This window comes from Acipenser ruthenus, chromosome 11 (assembly GCF_902713425.1).
Source record: "Acipenser ruthenus chromosome 11, fAciRut3.2 maternal haplotype, whole genome shotgun sequence".
Classification (NCBI taxonomy): domain Eukaryota; kingdom Metazoa; phylum Chordata; class Actinopteri; order Acipenseriformes; family Acipenseridae; genus Acipenser; species Acipenser ruthenus.
The window spans coordinates 44,164,161-44,177,905 of NC_081199.1; the positions used below are offsets into that span (position 1 = coordinate 44,164,161).

Here is a 13,745-nt window from a genome sequence, read left to right on the forward strand (position 1 = left end):
GATCTGTGCAGTCCTAACATTGTTTTGAGATTACAGAATGTTATTTTACTACATCTTGAAGAATGTGTTTGTGTGTGTTGTCAGTCTATGTGTGGGTTTGAACTGCCAAAGGTTGACTTTCAGCATTACACTCTTGTCATCTTGTTTCAGCATTACACTCCTCTTGGCCCTACATTTCCAGCTACGTTAACCCCTTCCTGGACTGAATTCCAGAGCTTTGTCATTAGCTGTTAGGGAAGCTGCCATCACTGTAATGTAGTGATGTCTTTAGCTTAATGCAGATCTCCAGTTTATCTGTACGGCTGTCTTGTATATAGTAGTTCAAGTGAATTCTGTCATTCTGGTTTAGCAGCATCAAAGTATGTGCATAACCCTGCACTTTTTAAATGCAGTGACAATGCAAGGCTTGGGAAGCTGCTGAAGTGTTTCATTCAGACCTGCTATCCATGCTTACATCTCTATTTCTTATGTGACACAACCTTACATTGGGTTTAGCATTCATTTGCAACCATTTTGCCACAAAAGGGCCAGAGGGCAACTTTATATTCTTGCTTTGAGAATGCTTTTGTTCCCTGTGCAAACAGCCATATCCTTTACCACTGATGTAACTACTTTCTTAATGGGCCTTATCCAATTGTCTTTGAATGCATGCTTTACATGAAGTCTTCTATGGTGTCCCTGATTAACATGTTTGCCCCTATTGCTGTATATAACTACAGGGATGTGTCTAGACTATTTAAATAAACTATTGTTTTTCTCATTGGTGAGGGCCTACATCTGATGTATGACGACAGCTCTCAAAAGTTGCATGACACAGATGAGCACTTGTAAAGCAAATTCACTAGTCCTGCCATCATCACAACAGTTAACCTAATTGCAAGGTCATCACCAGCACTTGAAATTCCAAACTGCATTACACTCAATATACACAAGTGCTTTGATGCACAGAATGGCAAGCTTGATTTAGGGAGCTGAACTGATGTCAGTGGGAACAGATAATCCTTAGCTTCTCTTTACCCAAACAGTGACCCGACTCATCTGATAGGCCATTATATACCTGGGAGAAGTTATTGAGTGTTTTCATTGCTCATTACATACTTGGGAGAAGTTATTGAGTGTTTGCATTGCTCATTTGTATCAGCTTAAAGATTCCACTGAAGCCAATCAAAAACAGAAACTGAATGTTACAAATGAAATAAAGCATAGGTGTGAAGTAAAGCACATGCATGTGTGTATGAATGTACGCATGTGCGTGTATGTATGCATGTGTGTGTGTGTGTAGTTAGCTTTACTTCTCTGAGCTACAGTGGAGTGTGCAGATGATGTTATTGACTGCAGTTTACTTCACACTGCTTGGTAGGTAGGTAGGCTTCATGCAGGTTTCATTAGTTTTTTTAATGAAGTACGCTGCACAGAAGGCTAAACAGTGGTATAACGTATTTCTTCACGTTACCCAAAAACATACTTTAGCATCAAAGGGTACACCCCTTAGCATTACGTGGACTGCCTGTGATCCTTCTTTTGGTGCTGTTGTGTTGGTGGTTTAAAATGAGTTGCTTTGGCAAGCCTCCCCATTTACAAATCCCATTTGCTGTGTGATCTGTGCTGCAAGGTATTTGTGGCACATTCTGATGACTTTGGTTCCTGGTTGCAATTCGTCTAACTGCTTAGTCGTAGACCGTCTCCTTTATTTTGCCCAGGTCCTGGACAGGCTGCGTCTCCTTTATTTTGCCCGTGTCCTGGACAGGCTGCGTCTCCTTTATTTTGCCCAGGTCCTGGACAGGCTGCGTCTCCTTTATTTTGCCCGGGTCCTGGACAGGCAGCGTTACTGCACTTACGGTGAAGCGCCGTATAATACCCAGAATGCAATTGCTCTACCACGCACACCGGCACAGCCACGTAAACAAAGACTTCCGATACATGAATAAAATCACTGGGATGTGACAGATACAAGTTACAAGCAATGTGGCGCTATTCGGGGAAACGTCTTCTGTGAAAAACAAACACAAAAAAAAACCCGTCTTCGATTTGACCCTCTTTATGCCGCAGCCAAGGTCAGCGCGAACACTTGTGTTAATTTTATTCTGTATGTATAAGGCCTGCAGCTTCTACACAGCTGCGGGAGCCATGCCGAGCCATGGATTTGCCTCGATACTCCTGCGGGGTGTTGTGGAGTAGGAACGGGGAGGAACGTGAAGGACCGAGTGAAAGGCTGGCGTTACATTTAAAAATAAATAAACAAAAACTGTATTTGTCGTTCATTGAAGAAAAACAGTTACCAGTAACTTACCAAAACGCAGAAACCATATTGTTCGTCTTTATGAAATTAACAGTAATAAAAATCAGTATTGTATTCTTGGTTTCCAGATCGCAACATCCTTTTTTTTTTTTTTGTGTCGTTACGTATACAGTCACAGGGGTCTTGCACTGGGATTTATAAGGTCGATTTCAGTGCAGGCTTCTCGCTAGAATAAGCAGTTTTATTCTTATTGTGCTGTTTGAAATGCCCCTGGTGTCCCAGTACATACACGTTCAAGAGGAAATGGTAACCCTGTGCTGTTCGCCTGTGCGGTGGTTTCAGTAAATAAAGAAGTCTGTTGTGTGTTTTTTTATTTTTTATTTTAAATACTGTCCAGTTTTGACAAGTATGAAACTGTCCCGTGTTGTTGATAGTTTATTTTATTAACACTAGTCTAGGAACTTTTTATGAATATCTATCCTTATTTTATTTGTAAAAACAGACTTTGGCGTTAAATCTGTGAATATGTTTTATTTTTAATTTAAGCGGAAATCCGAATGAGCAAAAATAAATAATTCTTCATATAGAGTGCATGTCGTTGTAGTCTAATGGTGCGGTGTGCATCGCTTTCGAGACCCGCCTTGTACCATTTGATTAACCCCTTCCTATCTGCATTACCAACAGGCCGACCAACCATGAGCTAAAAATCACATGGAGGTTACCGATTTCACCAGCAGGCTTACAAGTGGATGAGTTTGGGAAGCTGTTAAAGTGAGGTATGAACCGTTTCTTGAATAAACCAGTGGCTGTGGTTTCCATTAGAAGCTGTATGGATTGAGTCATTTACTGATTACAGTTGAGCATTGAACACAAGTTGTCACTTAAGATTTGTACTTGTGATATTTTGTAAATTACATAAATAAATAAATTGTATAAGTGATACACGATGAGAAAGCATTATGTTAATCGAAGAACAGCTGAATTACATTCTTGTCAAAGAAACGGAAAGCCGTATTCTGCAATTTGCAAGGGAAAAAAATCCATTAAAGGGAAATGCAAAAGTGTGCAGTTTAGAAGCGATTTTTCCATCGTTATAGTAGCATGACGTCAGTTATTTAACTAGTCACTAGGAAAAACAGTTTGAAACCACTTCACAGCTTAGCCCTGGTTGATAAGTCACTGGGAAAAGCAATTTGTTTACTATGGTCTGTAACCTAGACCTGCATATTTCACATTCATCATTCAAGCATGTTATTCTCTGAGTCATATTGTCACCTGCAGTAAAAGACACAGTTCACGTGTATACATACCACCCTTAAAATGAGCTTAAACGCCCATTAAAGTTACAATACGACTCTCTTGAATGAGAGCGCGGTCATTGAGGTGCTGTCCATGGTACTGATCATCCTATAAATCATTCATTTTTTCAGCATGGATGCTTTTGGAAATGACATGCACTTAAATGTATGTGTACCAGTGAAAATGAAAGCATTTTATAAAGGTGTTGTTTTCACTGTTTTATATAGGATTACAGGTCTCATTTTTGTGTAGGTCTTATGTGGTATGTTTAAAGAACTGTGTAAGTAAAGGAAACAGTGTGTTTTGGTGTCTGCTATAATAAATTGCAAACTGGAAGTTAATGAACTCCAGTAAAGCAAATCACTGCTGATATGTAGGAACAAATAAAACCCAAATGGATGATCTGTGGTTGGAAGGTTTTTTAGGTGAATTCATTGAACTGCCTGGTTGACTGTTGTGTAAGTTATTTAGTTTTTTTTTTTTGGTAAATGTTATTGTTAATTGCAGGTGTTTACTTTTAACTTAATTTATTTAATGTGAAGCTAGTTGGTTTCTTGAGATAATAAAACCCAAGTGTACTGGTGAATAGCGTTGCTTTGTGTTTCAGATTGCCAGTAATTCTGTTGAAGATGTCCATGGTTCTGTTTGCCTCAGTGGTTCGGGTGAGAGACGGCCTCCCGCTTTCTGCATCTACAGACTATGAGCAGGACAGGGGAGTGCAGGAGAGTAAGAAATACCTCAAAACACTGTCCAAAAAACTCAGCCAGCTTCCAGACAGATGTACTCTGAAAACTGGACAATACAACATAAAGTAAGAATTTCATTACATGATTCTCAGCTTTACCTTTATGCAAGTTCTTGAGCCTTCAGATTTGAAATGATAAACATCTGCTTCTTCAGCTAATCATCACTTAACTGTGTCCCTCGGTAATGCTTGTGGTTAGAAAAAAACAAAACAAGTTGAATCCAAGGTCAATCTATAACTTGAAGTAAACCTGTGCAAGTCCTAGAATTGCCTATTAATCACAAGACTTTTAAAGAGTTTCCGTGGGGATTCGAATCTCAGATGTATCTTTCCTTGCTAGAATTGTCTATTCATCACAACAAGACTTTTAAAGAGTTCCCGTGGGGATTTGAATCTCAGATGTATCTTTCCTTGGGCATTGCGCCGCCATTCCGGTTCCTACTTTCTGACATTCGTCGTTCATCATCTGAACTTCATAAGAATAAGTTAAAAGAAAACCCAGCAGACTGTCTCTGTCTCTGTCTCTGTCTCTGTGAGTCATGCTGCTGTTTCATTCCTCCAAGGAGACTTTAAAGCAATTACAGAAATATTATTTTTAATATTCCGCTCACTAGAGTGGAATTGCTTTACATTGTCAAAATAATTAGCATAATAGGTCCTATTAATGTTGCTTAATTGCTAAATGAATTATGAGCCACAAGGACCCTAGACGTGTGGGGTGCCGTGGTGTCACCAGCCATGCATTTTTATTTAGGTGTTTAATGGACTGCCTGTTACTTACAGAATGGCTCATAAATCAGTACCTCAGTTTCAGACAGTTAGCAATGAGTATTTCCTCACGACAGAGGACTTCTCATTCTCAGTGCACTGAAACCCAGCTGGGCCTCATTTTAAAACCCATTCGTTACTACAGTAACTACTGTAACTGCTGAAACAGGGACAGGCCTGCTTTACACTGTCCCAATTTATCACCAGCCAAGATCTGCAACTCTGCGCAAACAGGCTTCAAACTATACAAATCTGACAAATGCTACATTTGAGAATGAATATGTATTGTTTTTTACAATTTGTTGTTGTTTGTTTGTTCTGTGATCTGGAATCTCTTTTATACTCTTAATATGTAGGATGAAGACTCTATAAGTGTATATGCATGACTGTATATACTGGCCATATTGTGATAACTTGTGAAATCTATGAATGAAGGTTATTCTAGAAGCTATGATACCACTACATCATGAAGTCTGTTGTTTGGGTGTGTTGTTTGTTGCTGTGGTATGTGTATTTAAGCATTCATTTTGAAGCTCTTTGCTTTGATTTGTCTAGCTTCACAAGCTCTTTAGGAGTGGGGTACATGATGGTCTGCATGGAGAGCTACCCCAGTGTTCTAGCATTCAGTTTCCTGGATGAGTTGCAGAGGGAGTTTATTGTATCCTACGACACGAAGCGCATCAGCAGTGCAGTGCGACCATACTCCTTCATCGACTTCGGTGAGAGCCTTACAGCTTATGCATGCAAATGAGTCAGAAGCTTCTGCCATCTCTTCATTAAACAAGGCCAGCTTATGTATATATATATATATATATATATATATATATATATATATATATATATATATATATATAGTACTGTGCAAAAGTTTTAGGCAGGTGTGAAAAAATGCTGTAAAGTAAGAATGCTTTCAAAAATAGACATGTTAATAGTTTATATTTATCAATTAACAAAATGCAAAGTGAGTGAACAGAAGAAAAATCTACATCAAATCCATATCTGGTGTGACCACCCTTTGCCTTCAAAACAGCATCAATTCTAGGTACACTTGCACACAGTTTTTGAAGGTACTCTGCAGGTAGGTTGGCCCAAACATCTTGGAGAACTAACCACAGTTCTTCTGTGGATTTAGGCAGCCTCAGTTGCTTCTCTCTCTTCATGTAATCCCAGACAGACTCGATGATGTTGAGATCAGGGCTCTGGGGGCCATACCATCACTTCCAGGACTCCTTGTTCTTCTTTACGCTGAAGATAGTTCTTAATGACTTTCGCTGTATGTTTGGGGTCGATGTCATGCTGCAGAATAAATTTGGGGCCAATCAGATGCCTCCCTGATGGTATTGCATGATGGATAAGTATCTGCCTGTACTTCTCAGCATTGAGGAGACCATTAATTCTGACCAAATCCCCAACTCCATTTGCAGAAATGCAGCCCCCAAACTTGCAAGGAACCTTCACCATGCTTCACTGTTGCCTGCAGACACTCATTCGTGTACCGCTCTCCAGCCCTTCGGCGAACAAACTGCCTTCTGCTACAGCCAAATATTTCAAATTTTGACTCATCAGTCCAGAGCACCTGCTGCCATTTTTCTGCACCCCAGTTGCTGTGTTTTCGTGCATAGTTGAGTCGCTTGGCCTTGTTTCCACGTCGGAGATATGGCTTTTTGGCCGCAAGTCTTCCATGAAGGCTACTTCTGACCAGACTTCTCCGGACAGTAGATGGGTGTACCAGGGTCCCACTGTTTTCTGCCAATTCTGAGCTGGTGGCACTGCTGGACATCTTCCGATTGCGAAGGGAAGTAAGCATGATGTGTCTTTCATCTGCTGCAGTAAGTTTCCTTGGCCGACCACTGCGTCTACGGTCCTCAACGTTGCCCGTTTCTTTGTGCTTCTTCAAAAGAGCTTGGACAGCACATCTGGAAACCCCTGTCTGCCTTGAAATTTCTGCCTGGGAGAGACCTTGCTGATGCAGTATAACTACCTTGTGTCTTGTTGCTGTGCTCAGTCTTGCCATGGTGTATGACTTTTGACAGTAAACTGTCTTCAGCAACCTCACCTTGTTAGCTGAGTTTGGCTGTTCCTCACCCAGTTTTATTCCTCCTACACAGCTGTTTCTGTTTCAGTTAATGATTGTGTTTCAACCTACATATTGAATTGATGATCATTAGCACCTGTTTGGTATAATTGTTTAATCATACACCTGACTATATGCCTACAAAATCCCTGACTGTGCAAGTGTACCTAGAAGAATTGATGTTGTTTTGAAGGCAAAGGGTGATCACACCAAATATGGATTTGATTTAGATTTTTCTTCTGTTCACTCACTTTGCATTTAGTTAATTGATAAATATAATCTATTAACATGTCTATTTTTGAAAGCGTTCTTACTTTACAGCATTTTTTCACACCTGCCTAAAACTTTTGCACAGTACTGTATATATATATATATATATATATATATATATATATATATATATATATATATATATATATATAATGTATATGTTGTGGTTATATCACATCTGTATTGATTTACAAGAAAACAAGCAGCTGTAAACAAATAAATGTAATTTATTTATAAAATGAATTAACAATGGCTTTCTCGTGTATATCTTTTTAGATAATTTCATACAGAAGACCAAACATCGTTATAACAGCCCACGGTCTTTATCGACTAAGATTAATCTTGCTGACATGCAAACAGAAATCAAGCTTCGACCCCCATACCAACTTTCCACTTCAGACCTGGGGACTGTAAATGGGTTTGCACATCAATCCACATCTAAATACAAGGGAATAGGTAAGAGCATGACTGCAATGTACTGCATGCTTCAGTTTGAACTGCTTTTATTGTTTTATACAATACAGCACCGGCCCTCCAAACCGCGCAGTGCTGTTGTGTCTAGTCTGTACATCCCCAATGGTTTGAGCCAAATTCACTGAAGAACTTGGTTTAATGGGGATGCTATTGCAGTAATATGATTACATTCACTGGACTTGCTGTAATGGGGATGTTATTGCAGTAATGTGATTACATTCACTGAACCTGGTGTAAGGGGGATGCTATTGCAGTAATGTGATTACATTCACTGGACTTGGTGTAATGGGGATGCTATTGCAGTAATATGATTACATTCACTGGACTTGGTGTAAGGGGGATGCTCTTGCAGCGATATGATTACATTCACTGAACTTGGTGTAATGGGGATGATATTGCAGTAATATGATTACATTCACTGGACTTGGTGTAAGGGGGATGCTCTTGCAGCGATATGATTACATTCACTGAACTTGGTGTAATGGGGATGATATTGCAGTAATATGATTACATTCACTGGACTTGGTGTAATGGGGATGCTATTGCAGTAATATGATTACATTCACTGAACTTGGTGTAATGGGGATGCTATTGCAGTAATATGATTACATTCACTGGACTTGCTGTAATGGGGATGTTATTGCAGTAATGTGATTACATTCACTGAACCTGGTGTAAGGGGGATGCTATTGCAGTAATATGATTACATTCACTGGACTTGCTGTAATGGGGATGTTATTGCAGTAATGTGATTACATTCACTGAACCTGGTGTAAGGGGGATGCTATTGCAGTAATGTGATTACATTCACTGGACTTGGTGTAATGGGGATGCTATTGCAGTAATATGATTACATTCACTGGACTTGGTGTAAGGGGGATGCTCTTGCAGTGATATGATTACATTCACTGAACTTGGTGTAATGGGGATGATATTGCAGTAATATGATTACATTCACTGGACTTGGTGTAATGGGGATGCTATTGCAGTAATATGATTACATTCACTGAACTTGGTGTAATGGGGATGCTATTGCAGTAATATGATTACATTCACTGGACTTGGTGTAATAGGGATGCTATTGCAGTGATATGATTACATTCACTGAACTTGGTGTAATGGGGATGCTATTGTGTTTGTTTGTTATTATGTAATATGAAGACAAATTGTTTCCTCTTTTCCACTTCTAAGCAGTACATTGTAATGTATGTGAGCTCTTTCCTTTAATATTAGTAATCGTTTGTGGGTTAGCCTGGGCCAGAACCCCAGTAGAGGCACATGTCATGTTGCAAATATCGAGAACTATTACTCTGTAAATATTCACAACAGTAAGTGTATACTGTAAAAGATTATTACTGTTTTTTGTTATTTTTATTTTCTATTAATACAAAAACAAAAAGTGTTCGCTTTAACCTTTCAGCCCCTGCTTCTGTAGAAAAAGACTAATAATGTTTCTATCCTCTGTGCCCCTAATCAGTTGTAGCCAGGCCAGGTGTGAGCACCCTTTCTTCTTGCCTTTCTGCTTCAGTGCCCTCTCTGTTTGCCCCGTCACACTCCACTGACCCAGGCAACATGATTTGCATGTGGTTCACTGAAGCCATTGTCCCTCCATGTGGTGCAGGCTGGAGTGTTCTGTTCACACATTCTCACATACCTCAGTCAGGGAAGCCAGCACGGGGGAGAGGGGGGAATACTGCATCGAGTGTGCTGACAGTGGATCGCTCTCCGACAAGCCCTTTTTATTTCATGTTTTCCCTTTTCATTGAGAATTTGTATAGAAATGGTAACCAGCGCTTTGAATGCAATAATTGCATGCTATTCTGTTATGTTGTATCTCAGTGGGGTTTGGTATTAAAGTTTGGCTGACAAATTGCAAGGAATTTGGAAATTGAAAAGTTCTTTACATGCTTATAAAATTCAACTTGTGTAAAAGAGAGAATTAATGGATCTTTTTACCCCCAATAACAATAAAAAAAAAAGTTGCATCTTTTATGCAATGTCTTTATGTAATAGTAAAAGAAAATGATTAGAAATGTAGGTAACCCTTTCAACCGAGAAGTCTCTTTCAGTGTCTGGACATGTTCTAGTTTTGTGAAGTTCTGGAGAATATCTTAATGTTGCTGTTCCAGATGACTGTGCTGTTGTTCTGTGATCCCCAGCTTGACTGAAGCCAGCAGCTAAAGCATGATATATGTGTGGTATACCCTCTGAGTGGGATCAGCACACTGCAAGCTGTTCAGGACGCGGAAACAATAGTGCTGCCGCGCCGTACGCAGTGACATTGTAGAATGGTTTGTCCTGTTGCAAAGGAAATGAATTCACAATGAATACAGGTTTATTTCTCCTCAGGACTGTGACATAGAGCAGATTACCCTAAGACAAGTGCCTGGGATACAGTCTCGATAGCATTCTCATAGAAATGAATTGAAAACCATTTAGTGCACAGCCTTGTGACGTGACATTTGTCTGGTTTTGTTGCAATGCAATACATGTATTTGTTTTTTGGTGTATATTTAAGATAACTAAACATACCTGCAAACCATTATTACAATCTTTTCTTTTTTTCCTTTACTTTCCTGTTTTCAGCTCCTAACCAAATGCTTGAGCCAGTGACGCTGGCTGGGATTGTCTCCTGTATGCTCAGCCTGCTGTGTGGAAGCCTGAATCTAATCCGGGGCGTCCATGCCATTGAAAGTATATTGCAGGTAATCTGTGACCAGGCAGAGAGTGCCATTGCTTTAGGGGCTATAGAGAGTTTCTTGCATGAATGCACAGATGCTACAGTTATAAACTGTGATATATCGTAAGTCATGATACAGGTTTAAAACATGTGGTAGTATTGCAGTGAACACATTGAGGCATCTGGGCAGAAAGTTGTGTATCCACAGTGTTAGACACTCAGATAATACAGGGCATGCTACTTGGTTGGTAAATCAGGAAGATCAAACACTAGTACTAAAGTCCATATTTTAAATGAGAAGTTCTGTAATTGCTTTTAAAATATGTGTCTCGCTAAATACCAGAACATCACTATTTCACGAATGTCAGTTAATACAGCCTTAAATAAATGGCTTGAACTTTGAAGTTGAAATTCTTGGTTCCACACTGTTACTATGATTTAATTTGTTAGGGCTACTGCAACCTGCTATGAATCGTTGCCATGTTATCATCTTAAAAGTACAGCTGCAGTGCAGTGCAGCAGTTCACAGTATTTACCAAGCAGAAGCTGCTCACCTTTTTTCTTGCTCTAATTTGTAGAACATTGCCCTCTAGTGGACATTTTGTCACAATGCAGTTCCAAGAGGGTAATAGGATGCTGAAAGCCTCCCTCCCTCTTTCCTTGGCTCAGTATTCTTTGGACTCAGCACAGGGAGGGGGGCTCATTCCCATGGTTATTATTCCAGGAATGCTTTGAATTAACTCTGTAGTCCACTGGGTGCTGAATGAAGAGTTATTGTGGGGCTAATTTGCAGTGAAATGTTACTCTTTCCTTGCCCAGAATGAAGATGAAGATTGCAATTATGTTATTGCTTTTTTCCTTGGAATGGCAGCCTGCTTTTATCAGGTGAGGGATGATTCATTTCTCAAAATTGAATGTATTTATATACAAGTCAACTCGTGTGCAGATAGTGTAATAATTATGTACAGTTTGAGCAGCCAGAACTGCATCTCTTACATAGAAAGAAGCATCTCAACACACAACGTGCTAACTTGTAGTGTTGACATGACAATGTACAATATTGACAGCTCAGTAACTCATTGGATGATGTTGCCATTCAGGTGAGGTTTTACCGCCCGTTTCCCACTTTGATAATCTAGTTTTCATATTCGCACTTCTGCAGTAAATCAGAAAGTGGAATACATTTATTATGTGTATAAATACTAAATGAATCCTCCCAGCTTTTAGCCAATTCAAGGGTGGCATTGCTGTATTGATTTATTCAGACCCTACAGCTTCAAAATATTTGTATTGGCAAGTTCTCTATTGCGGCTGTATTTTAGAAGTTAGGAAAGGTATTCCTTGTTGCTCTTAGTTGTTTTAATGTTGAGAAGGTGTTACTGGACTTTTAAAGCGTTTATCCTGTGTTTGTCTGGGAGTCACTGATTTCTTCTTTTATTGTTTGTATTGTTCCCAGTGTTACCTGTTTGCGTTCTGCACGAGCTGGAGGAACATGAAATCCTGCCTGAGTTTTGGTTTGATCTGCCTGTGCAGCATGTACCTGTATGAGCTGCGAAACATGTGGCAGCTCTTGTTTCATGTGACAGTGGGGGCCTTCACCACGCTGCAGATCAGGCTGAGGCAGCCCCAAGGTAAAGCCCCCGACTACAACGTCTGAAGAAGAGGCTGCTTGTAGCACCTTTCCAAATGTCAGTGTTCACAGAATGTGCAAACAGCTCAGGAACAGTGTGAACAGAAGGTTCTGCCAAATGCAATCTTTATGCAAAGATGGAACTTTCCTTCTGAAATCAACGATAACTCAAGTGACCAAATCGAAGAGGATGTTTAGGAGCGTATCTGAAGAACCCGCAGCCTCTCGTCAGAGTGCAGATTTGTCATGTGATTATGCCTGAGACTGTTTTCAGTATTTATTAATATATTCAATATTTCAGAAAGTGGGGAACCAGAAAAGATACTCATTTTTATTTTACTTTATTTCAGTGTTTGCTTTGATACTGCAGTATTAGGTTTAGTTAAATTTTTGGCAAGGTGAAATACAAATAATGTTTTATCATATAACTGAAAAGAAACAAAACTGTATAGTAACTATACAAGTTTAGAGAATACAATCTGATAACACAGGTGCAGATTCAAAACATGCAAATAAAAAAAGTAGAATACATTGTTGTTGAGTCCAAACCGATTGAATGTATCTTACTGCTTGAGGAAGAAGTTACTCCTGCCCCCACCCCACCCCCCCCTCCCAAAAAATGCTTTTGCTGATACAGCCCCCTTTTCTGAGAACCAGCAGAAATGTACTTTCCTGCATATTGTGTATGTTATGTATAGGGCTTCTGTTTTTCAGGTTTTATTAATTGTATTTTTCGGTGCTTATTTTTAGCTATTTTCGAGTTAAATGTAAATCGTTTTTTTTCGGGGCTTTCGTTTTTGATATACTGAATGAAATTAGTGTTTTCGGTTACTTTTTTTTCCTGTCAAAAAATGTATAGTAACTCAACAGTACTTGCACACTTAAGTTGTACCCTCTTTACTTTGCTGTCTTCCACAACGAATTCCCTATGGTCACGGGCACATTCTTCTGGGGTTTTTGTGTGTAGGCATTTTTGTACATTTTGCCACAATTCTGTTTTAAATCCTCCGTATCTTAACTGTAATACAGCTTGAAATCCCGCTAACAATCCTCCATCCTGATTGAAATCTTGTTTTAAGTCTCGCAAGTGGAGTCTCCAATAGAAATGTAGGACTGTGCTGTCACTCAGTAGTTGGGGTGGGTTTAAAGTATTCAGAACTAATCAATGACAGATAAGTCAGGGACATTGCCCAGCAGCACTGGGAAATGTATTTATTATTATTTTTGTAGTAGGTTTTATTTTTTAATGGGAAAAGGGTAAAGTCAATATGAATTGATTAACCATTTCCACAGTTTTTCCTGTGTTTTCAGTGTTTATTGGCTATCCACTGATTTCATTTTTTTTGTATCGGGGGTGTTTTATCAGTTAAAAGCAAAGATCAGAAGCCCTAGTTATATATTACTGACTTCTTTTTATTCTTCATTTTCCTTCTAATGGTCCTTTGTTGAACAATACTGCACAATAAAACAGACAGTAAAATACATGGGTGGGGGGCACTAAGAAATCTACAGTATCACTGTACCTGCAGTGATCTCAAGAACACCTGTTTACTGCCATCACCATGT

At 39.4% G+C, this 13,745-nt stretch overlaps 1 protein-coding gene across 1 annotated transcript; it reads left to right on the plus strand.

The window, feature by feature from the left end:
• Positions 1 to 1,859: 1,859 nt before the first annotated feature.
• LOC117426385 (vesicle-trafficking protein SEC22a) lies at positions 1,860 to 13,227 on the plus strand. Its single transcript, XM_034043903.3, has 8 exons — positions 1,860 to 2,054; positions 2,924 to 3,015; positions 4,146 to 4,349; positions 5,607 to 5,770; positions 7,672 to 7,851; positions 10,456 to 10,574; positions 11,369 to 11,434; positions 12,006 to 13,227. The coding sequence occupies exons 3-8, from the start codon at positions 4,168 to 4,170 to the stop codon at positions 12,204 to 12,206; spliced, it is 912 nt and encodes a 303-aa protein (XP_033899794.3). The 5' UTR covers positions 1,860 to 2,054; positions 2,924 to 3,015; positions 4,146 to 4,167; the 3' UTR covers positions 12,207 to 13,227.
• Positions 13,228 to 13,745: the final 518 nt, after the last annotated feature.